Source organism: Varroa jacobsoni, unplaced genomic scaffold, assembly GCF_002532875.2.
Source record: "Varroa jacobsoni isolate VJ856 unplaced genomic scaffold, vjacob_1.0 contig00411, whole genome shotgun sequence".
In the NCBI taxonomy this organism is placed as follows: Eukaryota; Metazoa; Arthropoda; class Arachnida; order Mesostigmata; family Varroidae; genus Varroa; species Varroa jacobsoni.
The window spans coordinates 42,975-55,304 of record NW_019214460.1 but is presented as its reverse complement, the minus strand read 5'-3'; the positions used below and the strand labels follow the sequence as shown (position 1 = coordinate 55,304).

The window sequence follows — 12,330 nt, the reverse complement described above, 5'->3', positions numbered from 1 at the left end:
ACCGACCCAGCTGTAAGGCTCTGTTGTAAGGGAGAAACCTCGCATTGGGTCACATTGATGAATCTAACTTGTCGTACATATTCAATGAGCTAAGGCAACACCCAGAAATAGTGAAGAGCCCGACCTGAGAATAACTGGTCAGACTTGTTCGGGACGAAAAGCCTTCCTAAAATGATAGGCAATTGGATATTTCGGAAGTACGTTAACGCTTGCGTAAGCAGCAAAGGTTAAAGGTGGTAGCCTTTTGCAACCCGTAGTTCGATGACACACTAAATAGTAAATTTCTATAACAACGTGGTAGAAAGGTAATCAAAAGTGATTAAAATAGAAACAGTATTTTTTTTTTTTATATAAGTGTCGTTCATTTTATAGTAATGAGATATAGTACCAACAACCAGAATAACGTGATGAGTCAGTGGGGATTTTTCAGTTTCTTTTTTTTTTTTATAAGGCGACCTAGAACTTCGACCGGTGGCTAAGCTACTCCTCGAAGTCTTCTACTCGAAGAGGCTTGATATTGATAAAGGCTTTACTTGTATTTCTCATAAAAATAATGTGTTTTGTTGTAGACGTGTATTTTTAAATTGCGTTTCAGTGGAGACATCAGCCAAAAATGTAGTAGACAAAATATCCCCACTACAGTTGTGCTGACCATCAAGGTAACGCGGGCACTAGCATCCTCGATCCGCCGGAGTTTTGAGTGTTGGGTCCGAATTTTCATATTGAAATCTATTTTATTGGTGATACGTCGTATCTTTCGGAGTCGCAGGTAGCTAAGTGTTTTAATTGCTTTTGCTTCAAAGGCAGTTTAGGCATGTGTGCCCAGTGTCGAAGCGTGCAGTCATTCAATGGTGGCCTGGTCAGTCATGCGGCCAAATCTAGTCGAGCCAACTCAATGAAAATCCGAATCAAATGATGAGCCCATAAATTTCGCTAGCATCTAAGACGGTTCCAGCTGCTACTAGACAAACCACGCATGACGTCGATGCTGAACATCAATCAACGAAGACGGTACACCGTCTTTACTTTAGACACAAAGTTAACTAATATTTCTCTTCAAACACACTCTACAGTACTACGTATTATCATATCGAGAGCTATACGGTACATCAGACACTCGCGGCCAGGGTCTGTTACCAAAAACTAATATTCTAAAACTCGTACTATACAATTAATATGGAAGGAGTTCCGATTTCGGGTGACTCTATGCGAGGTGTTGTATCGCAGAGGATAGCTTATAGTCTCAGGAACTGAGATTTTTAAAATATGGATAAAAAAGTAACTGTTGTACCAACCGTGGAACACAGCTTTATACAAAAGACAACAAAAGATTACTTTCAACTGCCTCTATTGTTGACAGTAGGCTAAATTCTGGAATTACACGAAGGTTTTACTTTCTCCTTAAACATAAATTTATTTGTAGTTTACCACTATCGTACGTAGCTATCACCGAGTGGCGGACTGTATATATTAAGAATATACCACAGTTTCGTTGTATCATTTATCCGTCTGTTTCTTGCCAAGTACTTGTATCTTCATCGTGGGTTTCATGTGCTTTGAACGTTTTACGTTAGCCTAACTTATTAATTAAATTGAAGCTAATACATAATGGTATGAACGAAACACTAATTCCCACACCTCAAATGTACGAGACGCCTTCATATCTTCAAGTTACGTTTTAAATGATTATCATACTCTATTTTTTGCCCAAATTAGAGGTTTCTCTTCAGTATACAAGGTTATTACGCTACCAAAATATTATTGGATTTTTGGCCAAGTTATTAGGTGGATTATCAGTTCAGCTAAACGATGACGGAAATGTAATAATTTTTGTTTCCGTTGTTTCGAGTGATGGCTTCTAGCGTGACACGTTAATTCGTATATACAAATGCATCTGCATGCCAAAATACTTCAAAGCTGACTGCCGCTAACGCTGCTAGTTCCTCGGAGCAAGCAAAAATCTGCCAAGTGTTTAATATCATACGTACACCGGAAAAAAGACAAATGAAAGATCCACGAAAGATATGATCTGTTACGCCGTCAGCAGGACAACCATTGGAGCCGTTCACGGCGCGATTTTCAACGTTGGCCAAGTTTTAGCTCGCTTAAGGGATCACATTTGGCTTGCAAACAATAAGTGTCATCCTTGCGTTCGTCATCTAACGCAAAAATCTTTTTCGCCATTATCTCAATGTCGATTCCAAGTGAAATTTATATATGCCCATGTCGCATCTATCTAGCCAAACACTGCGGAGATCATTGGCCCTTCACTCATGATTATAGATAGCTGATTGGGTGCCAGATGACAACTAAGGCACAGTTCGGGGGTGGATCATCAATCTTAGGGCAACGCGAAAACTTTCGTGACTAATACGTCACAGACAGCGTCGCCAAAGTTCAACTGGTCCACTGAAGGCGATCGGCCCTCTACTCTGTACACGCAGCCGCGATACAGACCTGCATCGATTAGTACAGTTACAGGACTAGTAGCTGTTAAGGCACGGGCGCCGGTCGTATACGTGCCAGTCTTCTCTACCGAGTTCAAATGGTGTGTCATAAGTTGTATAGCAATTACATTTCTGTTTATCGCGTCAACTGAAAACACAATGCCCACGCTTACGGATGTCGTGAGGTGGGAGTCCGACAGCAAGGCTGTTGTAGAAAGTGGTCACTGCTTATAAATTCTAGATTACGAACAAAAAAAAACAATGGTTGGTAGCGTGACGATAAACGAGATAACTCGCTCATAGAGGCTTTAGATAATGAATTTATGAAATGACATTATTCTCTCAGGTTCCTTTTGATATTGTGCAAATAAAAGTAATAATAAACACAAAAAAACAAAAATTTTTTGTTAACAATTGTCGACAGTCCTCCGTAGCAATAGACTGCGTAAGAAACAAAGGCAAACGCTCTAGACATATCACAACTGCAACTGAAGTATTCCGTTCAAATAAACACTAAAGCATATTTCAGGTTATTTTTTACTTTATATCATGTTATTCTCGACAATGATGTATGGTCTTCCAGCTAGGTTATTCTTGCTTGCAAGGCATAGTACTATCAATATTTATGTGTGTACAATCCTGTTTGAAGCTGTTACGTTATGTTTGCCATCTTTTCTTATCTCTAGCTAGCCTAGTTCGCATATATGCCGATAGTGAGCGCCACCTATCAGTCACACTTCTGAGAAATATGTGTGTATTATTATCTCCGACATTGGAAATCTAATAGGACCGCGAAGAAGGTGCTTTTAAAAAGGCGCCACAACTGTAAGAACCATGCTTACACATCTAGTAGTTGTCAATGTATAGAACGTATGTGTTTGTCTTACTATTCTATTTGCAGTTAATTTGTTTTGTGAATCACAAGGATGATTGTAGCTTATCTAATCGCTGGACAAGTCTAAGACCGGCGCTAGAGGATTACCGTAATAGAAAACAGCGAGCTTATAAGGACTGCATGAAAAACAAATAAACGGGCTTCAACAATAGTTCACGAGACTTCGGACTTAGTGCAAGCTTAATAATAAATAAGACTTACAGGGTTTGCATTCAAATCGTTCGTCCTTGTATACCTAGAGGGGCCATAACAATAGAAGCTTTTTTTTATACGAACGTACCAAGTCATATAACATGAATCGACGCAACGCATTAAGGAATTGTGCCAGTATACCTGCCGACCGGCAAAAGTTCTGCAAATACAAAATTCCTAATTACCACTATAACACTAGAGGTTTCTATATCTGGACGAATTGACTATCTTTAAGTTGCACGTGATTAAAAATAACATGAAAATAGCTGATAAGCACGGTTTTAATAAACTCCTCGAAGCGAGATCACACCTTACGTCCTCGATCAAAAACAAGTCGACTTGGAAATAAAGAGAGTTGATCCATCGTTCAGAAAAAAGGCCACGAAGTGACCTAATTCAGTAACACTAATAACAGCGATCAGCAATACATATACTCGCCCTAAGCTTTTTTATGGCGTTCGTTTCACAAATCCCCTTGGAGTAATTCGCTTGAAGACAATGTACTATCACCCATAACAAAAAAAAAGACTTACTTTAAGTGAAGCGGCTCGGCTAGTCTTATTATGAAATGTTTCTTAAGGTTATGAAACGCCTTAATCAACATGCTGCACGTTTTCCCCAATAGAAACTGTTAGAACGCTAAGCTCCAGAAGCTAACAGTCGTGGATTCTTAATTGTCCTATTTAGCAACGCGCACTCGAGATGCTTAATCTTGTATTGCTGATTTAAATACAGCATGAATGAAAATGGTAGTTGAAGATCAGATAGGTCTATGGGGGGAAGTGAAGGCGAAGGAAACGAAACTCCGCACAACAAATTTGTTGTTGAGTGTTTCAATTCGGGTTTCAGAAGTCTGACCCGAGAAGCTAACCTACAACATATTGAAAAACTCTTGTACAAAAGTCGCTAAAGGTCTTTCGGCAAAGGAGCGCAAAGCATCGTTAGCGAAGTTATCGTGATAGAGACAATCAACCAACAACATGACGAAGATGACAACTCAGTAGTTTCTCTAAAGAAAGAAAATTAATTTAATAATTTCTAGCATTTACAATATAATGCGAGGCTCATTATAATGACAATCATCACGTTCGTGGTCAGGCCACGTTTGTTCCTTGTTAGTGATCGTCCTGATACTTAAGCACCCTCGTTACTATGCATTAGAAATAGGTGCTACCGTTGTTTTCATAGTTTCGCTCAAATGTACTGTGAGCTTTCTCGTAACTACAATTCATCAACTGTATCACATGCATACAAGGAACCCAGTGTATTTAACATCTAGTAATAACTTTTTTCTGAATTCGATTTGTATCGAGTATCGAGCACATGCAATAAAGTCAAGCTAACCAGATAGCTAGTTAATGCAAACCATCAGCAGTTGGTCCGACGCATCTCCAAGGCAAGTCTGCTTCCTGAAATAAATTCTCTCAGTACCAACCTAGAGATTACGGGTAAGTATTCATGACTGTATGCTTCAAGGTGCGAACTAACTTTATTTTTGACAAAAGCCCTAAGGCCACATACTTCAATTTAAAGGGTGAAATGACGTTGAATCGTCAGAGCACAAATATCATATTACGTCTTTATTAGGAAATAAAACTTTGCGCCTTGGTGGTTTTACCCAACGACAGGGCATATTCGCACGTGCCTTTTTTATACCGCGTATGGTACTTAACGTTCTATTATCGCATTTTTATTATTTGGTTACCTAGCCAAAGCGTTAAGAAACTTATTCATTGAGAAATAAAACGCGTATTTTAATATATCCTTACTGCCTTAAAGTACTGCATCTCTCTCTGCTATTCATTCGTGCATTTCGATCTTTCTCGTTGCTCAGTCACTTATCGAATGCATTACCATTTATCTGAAGCAACGCTCAACGGTAGTAGCGAATGTAAGAGGTTGAAACATTTCCTTTGAATCTTGGCAAAAATATTTACTGAATTCGCACGTAAGCACATTTATACAAGCTGTGTACTAAAGCAAACAGAAATTGTTGGACAAATCTGTAGGTACCTGTAAGTACTTTAATAAACATAATGCCACATAAGTAAGTAATTTATAAGCAAAGCTCTCGTCCACCGTACTTATCATGACTATATCGTCCAACAATGTTTACAGGCTCTCTGATCCAAAAACGTCCCGCCAAAAAATTTAAACTACTCGACGCGCGCTCTGGCGGATCGGCGCAGCCTTATATCTCCCAGCCATGGCATTATACAACCGTTTTCCCGTGCTGTGGAATTAGCAATATTCTACAGCGGTCGCCAGATCCGCGCGCTCATTCAGTCGGCTCGGCCTATTGCCGCCCGGCCCACAGATCGAGCATGACTCGCCGCTCTCACGTCATCCATAGCCCGCGCATCGTCCGCTGTCTGCCGCTGTTTGCCCGCCAACGGCCCTATTTGCATGTATCCCATTTGTGCCAATCCAGAACACAGCAATACAGATGGACAGCTGGTTGGTCCGCGCAGGGCGCTGAGTGCTTCTCTCTTCGCTGCCTTCCCTCACCTGCGCAATGCCTGAAATTGTTTCATTGGTTGACTTGTTTTTGTCCAATGTCTGGGATTGCCCCTGTCTGGGATTTAGCGGTGCCGGGTGGCAGCGGCAACTTTATCGAACTACCCGCAGTTGACTTTCGATTTTGTTTTGTACAACCGTACACGCTACAACCCACGTCTGTATATACTTCCACGTCGCAAAACGTGCGCGTCTACCAGCAGGCGGCTACAATGTTTCGCTCTCGCTCTCTCTCCCTCTCTCTGCTGTTACTCTAGTGTATACGAATGCGAAAGGGCAGCATTGCTGTGTTCATCTGACGGAGACGATTTTTCGCCTGTCTGGGAAATAAAATGGTTTATTCTAGCATCGACTAGCATGTTGCCGCAATTGTTCGGGATGCGTGTAAGTCTCCAATGTGTTTCGCATGCAAGGTTGCTTCTACTCGAATCGGTCATTAACTTCCTCGTTAGTTTCGTTTTTGCACTCTTTGTCTACGGACTGCCGTTATTCGAGAGTTGTTTCGGCAATAACGTTTGTTACCGTCTCGATCGCTCTCGGCCCGTGTCCATCTGCCCCTCGTGCCGTTTTCGTCTGCTTCTACGAGTGATTCGAAGTTAGTCAGCCGCCGCCGCCGTCGTCTGTGTCTACGTACAGGGACCAACTCCCGCGCTAGTGACGACAGTCAGCAGTTGACAGTGGTCCGCCGGCCGTGGCAAGCGCTGATTGTTGTCTTCATTGCTACTAATCCACTAATGTCCGTTCTTTTGTTGGTTTGTGAACGACAACAGCACGATCGCGCTATATGCAGCAAATGCACGGAGCAGAAACACCTGCAGCGATAGTAGAAGTGCCAGTTATAGTGAAGAAGAGGAAGCACAGCGGACAGAAAGGGGACAAACGGCTACATACACACGTGAGGGAGAGAGGGCAATACGACTACAGCAGCAACGGCCGCCGCCGCCGCCGCCGCAGCAGCAGCAGCAGCAGCAGAAACTGCTGCAGGATCAACTGCTGTGGCCGCTGCAGCAGCACCAGCAGTGAGTGAATTGGCCAGCGGGTGAGCGACGGCGAGTAGCAGCCGCGGAGTGGAGCAGCGCCCGCTGCAGCAGCAGTAGTAGTAGTAGGGGTAGACTCCTCAGCACCGCTACTGATTCCACCGTGGTTAAACAACATTAGCAGCTGCAATGGTGGTGGCAGCAGCAGCGTAAGTGAACAAGCCACTGTTGTTGTGTATGTGGAGCGATGCAAGCTGCTATTCAACATCCGCTACTTCAAGTGCTCACTCAGTATAATATTGTAGCATTATTAGCTAATCTGATTAGCGTTGCGATTGCTACAGTCATTCAGGACCGTGCAGAGCGATTCAAGCGGGTAGCAGGTATCCAAACGCAGAGAGTACGAGCCTAGAGAGGATTTGTGTATGTGTGGGCTGGTTATATTCGTTGTTGTTGTTGTTATTGTGGTTGTTGTTGTTGTTGTTGTTGTTGCTGTCGCTGCTGCTGCTGCTGCTCTTCACGGTAGAATTCTCCACGGTTTTGTGATGACTGAACGTGCGTTGCTACGTCTGAGTACATCGGTGGTGGTCTGGGTGGAACCTGCGTGCTGGGTCGGTACGACAGTGTCGTAGTTGTGACGAAGCGCTGAATCTAGTGCTGCTGCTACGACCGTAACTGGAGCTGATGACCATAATCTAGTTGTTGGCAACGGTAACATCAGCACGTCTGCAACGTCCACGATAAGACCCAGCTGCCAGCTCCCGTCTTTTCTTCTTGCTTGTTTTGCCATAGCAGTGGGCCTATTTGATGTGGCTGCGGCGGTAATCAGCTACGGCTGCAAGTTGAACGTTTTAATTCAATACGAATTGCATGGGAAGTACACAGACGTCGAAGGACAAACAGTATCTATTGGTACTTAGACAATAGCAATCACATATACGATACTGTTACAGACTTCAGTCCGTCGTTGAAATAAGTACGACTTGTGAACAGCTAAAAATGTTACGATTAACGCCGCCGTTGCACGTAGCGGTGTTGTACCCAGTTTTGCCGTCACAGTCGCTGTAGTGTCTTGGCCCACTTCGGCAAGAACTGTCCCTTCAAACAAAGCACTCGGGCCGGAACAAGCTATAGCGTTACAGAAGCTGGAACAGGCTGGCATCTCGTTGCTTTCAGTGCTGGTATCACGACCATAGTGCTCTAGCAATGTACAGAGTGTATCAGCGATAGCAGCAACGATGGAAGCTGGAAGAGTTTAGCTAGCATGCGACAACCGCGTTGGTTGAATGAATAGATTTCCACCAAAATCGTCCAACAGCAGCAACGTCATAGGGGCTATTGGTGTGTCGTTCGCTACTAACGAACGTTACGTCCATTAGAGGAAGGGTCAATATTACCCCTTCGATTGCGACAGCTGCAGCCGTAACGCTGGTGCGTGTCTGCCTGCCTGCCTACCTACCTACCTACCTACCTACCTACCTACCTACCTACCTACCTGTGAGTAGTTCAACTGCAGCCGCTGACAAGCGTGCTTATTTTCTACCTGATCCTTGTATGTAATAACACAGACGAGAGTGGTCTTACAGCTCGCGAAACGTTCCAAGTCATATAGTGCGGTATTGAAGTACTCGTGTAACTGTTGCTGCCCGCCCGTGACACGTCCTCTATTTTGCGCGTGTATGTCAAACAGAAAAAGAGGGCTGCAAAGAAGTTAGTGCAGTGTTCAGCCGATAAGAGGAGCAACACGAACATAGTCGAACTTCGGTTGCTTGCAAGTGGCAATCGCAGCAGAGACTGGCAACGATCTGGGCAACGGAAACAGCCGCAAGATAACGACACAGACTAGATAAAAAAGACGCGAGATCAGCGCAACAAATCCAGGAATACTTGACAGTGGCTAAGATAGAGGATAAGACAGGTTAGTTAGAAGCGGGCTGGAAAAAAAAAAAGGAATAAATATTGTTAGCTACTGAAGATCGTCTTTTTTGCCTTATGCCATTTATGGCAGTCAGTATCTTGAATGTGTCTAGCTGTTGAGCGGTCCACGAATCAATCATTGGTTCACACCCGCCATGTCCATATAGAACACGTTATGACAACAGATCCAAGAAGCAAACAGCTCTTTGTTTCAGCACCATTTGATGCAAGCTCTAATTTCATTACTGTTACCACATAGGCTTTATTTTTGGTGTGCATTATATGCATACTGTGCTGCTTCAGTATCTGTAGTATCCACCAGCCTGTGTGGAACCGGTTCCATTCTATCCAGACGAGTCTCTTTGCTACTAACTTTTACTTGCTCCTATCCACTGCTCTCTATGACTATTTCTCCGCAAGCCTCTTAGTAGTGATGATTGAATGTGTGGCAATCACGCAGCGTGTTTTGCCAACCAATAATGGTGTGTGGTGAGGTCCTTGCCGATTTTGGCCTAACATGCGTTCAGTGATGGTAAAATATGCCCACAGATATAAATGGCGAGAATCATCTACCATGAAATATACCAAGGTGCACATACACGTGCAATAGATTGGCAGAGATCGCTTCTTTCTATTAAAGTCCTCCGTTAATAGTAGAAGTCTTTGTTGTCCACAGTTCATCTACGTGTTGTGCCCCAGTGGCCCGTGTTGTCGTCGTTTGCCACGTAATAACGTGGACGCTGCGGTGTCAAAGCCCAACACTGCACATGACCACCTCGTCCTGACAGTTGACCAGCAACAACAACAACAGCTGTAGTACCTATCTGAAAAAAACCAGCAGCAGAGTGGTGGTGGCGTTAACTTTAGTACCAGTGCTGGTTAATGCCTGGTGTCTGCGTGTCAAATTAGTGCGTTTGTCGTCGTTCGTTCGTCGGCGTGCCGGCCAGTCTATTTCCTACAACGACAACAAAAGTTACTACTGCTACAGCTGCTAGCGTACTGTTATGGAAAGCTAGTCGGCTGACAGCGAAGAAGGGTCCCTGTGATCGCGCTATTGTGGTCTCGAACGTGAACACGTTGCTTCGCCGGAGGAAGCTGCTCGCGCTGTTCTTTCGTCGAAAGGCTGAAGCAGGCAACGTCGAGTGTACCCCTTTAGCACATAGCGCGACGAGATAAGTCGAGAGAAATAGGAAACTGCAGTGTTCTAGTGTAGTTCTGGCTGGTTGGTGCAGGCTTAAAGGGCGGTGGCATTGGCAAAAAGGCGCTACTCCACTGGTGTAGATGTAGTCAAAATGAGTTGAACGTGTGTAGTCGTTCTCGTGTTGTGTTCGCTCTCGATCGCCGGGGGTGCGGTGCCAAGGTGGAGTCGGTAGGCCATGGAGAAGAGCTTTGCTTCGATCGACGAAGAAGAAGCCGTACGAAGCATACTATTAACACGACCAAGGAAAGTGAAACTTACACCGTCACCATTAACTACTTGCAGGCAACATCACTATAATTTAAAAAACGTCGAGTCTTCCTCGAAGTCAATACAATTCCCAGCAGAAGTAATATTGCGAGGTAGGAGTCAGTGCTATCGCTTAAAAGATATAGCGGGAAACCGAGCTAACCCTGGAGTAAAGAAAAGCTCGACATACAATTACACAAGAAGCCTTCATCACGCTCTTTCTGCCTCATCACAGTTTTTATGCTGCTTCTAATTAGCAGACAAACACCACGAATTGTAAGAAAATAATAATATCCAAAACAACAGGATAAAGGCTGATATATAGACCTTTGTCTCTGGCCTGTTCCGAAGCTGCCGCGATGATTCTCGCCTTATTCAAGTACATGTTACTAGTTCAGGTTGTTGTTGGAGGTTCGTTGTCACATATATCATCAGGCAAAGATACAGACTTCACAAGTTCGGCTAGAATTGTAGCAGCTACTGTATCAACAGTCACCGCGACGAGGTCCCCCACCCGCGGAGGGGATCGCTGGAATCTGTTAGATAGTGGCAGTGAAAATTATAATGATAATAGCAGGGAGGGAGGCTTATCGTACTCAATCGACAGCGGCGGTGGTAGCAGTAAAGGCGAGTTATGGTTTGGAGAGAAATGGCTTTATACGCTGTCGGCGCGCTTGGTTCGAATACCACGTTGTCACGTCACGTCTTCAGCTAGCAGTTCCGGCCATTTTCATTGCAGCGTGCTGAACGCGACACACGCCGAACTCACATTCATGCCACTGGCTGCAGGCAACCTCACGGCGCGATTGCTGCTCCCAAATGATCAGGAAGTGATATTGCGCGGGGTCGGTTTGGCCAACCCATTCCGACCGTCAGGTTTAGACTTTTATCGGTTGCCGCCCGGTGTGCCGTTCGAACCGTGGCTATACTTGCACAACCCATTGGCGAGGCCGATTCGCCTGTCAGAAGTGTACGCTACCAATCCGACGTTTTCAGTGGACGTTCCCGAAGGCACAAGTTGGACGATACCGGCTCGATCGACACGGCCTGTGGCGCGGGTGTCGATTGCTGCTGAACGCCGCTACGAAGTTTCCTATCTGCGAGTACGCTCAAAGCAAGGCGAAGTGTCCTTGTATTTGCCATTACGATATTTACCTGCGTCGTTAATGATGGATAAGCCGGCGCCCGAAGGACTAATTTTTCCGGAGAAGTCTCTAGATATTGGTAAGTACTGTGTGAGTATATATATATCCATGCATGCGTCGTTGTCAACAATCTATCTAAATAGAAAGAGATTTTAAAGGAATCGTTTACACGTGCTAGAAGTGTCATTGCTGATAGTTATGTTTACATAATGTAATCACGATTCATCGTGATTACGGCTTCAATTCGGTCCTACACAACTTACTAGTCGTTTTCAAAATATTCTTCTTTAACTTTTTAATAGAAATCATGTATTATACGGTATATAAGCTACATATAAAGATTTCAGTTTTAGGTCGATAGCAAGTCAAACGTTCTAGAAGTGCAAAGGCTCGAAAAAATAACAATTGACATTTTTGTTTCTAAAGCGGCCATTATATTAACAAACTAGGCGTATAAAAATTGATCTTTGAGCTATTTCGATGAATTCTTGAGCTCCTTTAATCTGAACGCTATTGAGATTCTTTCGAATTTTTCAGCATGAAAACTAGTAATAGTGCAAACTATCGATTTCAACGAAAAAGGAAATTTTTGATCTTGTTAAAGGTTGTTCAGGGCGGAGATTAAATAATAGTCTGTTTCGCTGAAATTGTAAAAATGACGTATGGCGAGTTTGTTGTTGTGCTTCACGAAAAACAAGCTTTTCTCCAATGGCAAGAGTGACACGGACGCATGCTCGTCACGACAAACACCTTGCTAAAGTCTGCCTTAATTTCGGCACCGTATGTATATATA

General features: G+C 43.8%; 2 protein-coding genes across 2 annotated transcripts in view; one reads left to right on the top strand and one right to left on the bottom strand.

Moving 5' to 3' along the window:
- LOC111271164 (protein O-mannosyl-transferase Tmtc4) overlaps positions 1 to 8,970 on the bottom strand; it is a 45,249-nt gene extending 36,279 nt beyond the window's left edge. The window contains exon 1 of the mRNA XM_022851770.1: positions 8,524 to 8,970. The gene's annotated coding sequence lies outside the window, so the exon portion shown is untranslated. The remainder of the gene's footprint in view (positions 1 to 8,523) is intronic.
- A 182-nt stretch (positions 8,971 to 9,152) lies between these two features.
- Tmem131 (Transmembrane protein 131) overlaps positions 9,153 to 12,330 on the top strand; it is a 45,329-nt gene continuing 42,151 nt past the window's right edge. Inside the window, exon 1 of the mRNA XM_022851765.2 lies at positions 9,153 to 11,616. Within this exon, the coding sequence (XP_022707500.1) occupies positions 10,752 to 11,616 (865 nt within the window). The 5' untranslated portion in view covers positions 9,153 to 10,751. The remainder of the gene's footprint in view (positions 11,617 to 12,330) is intronic.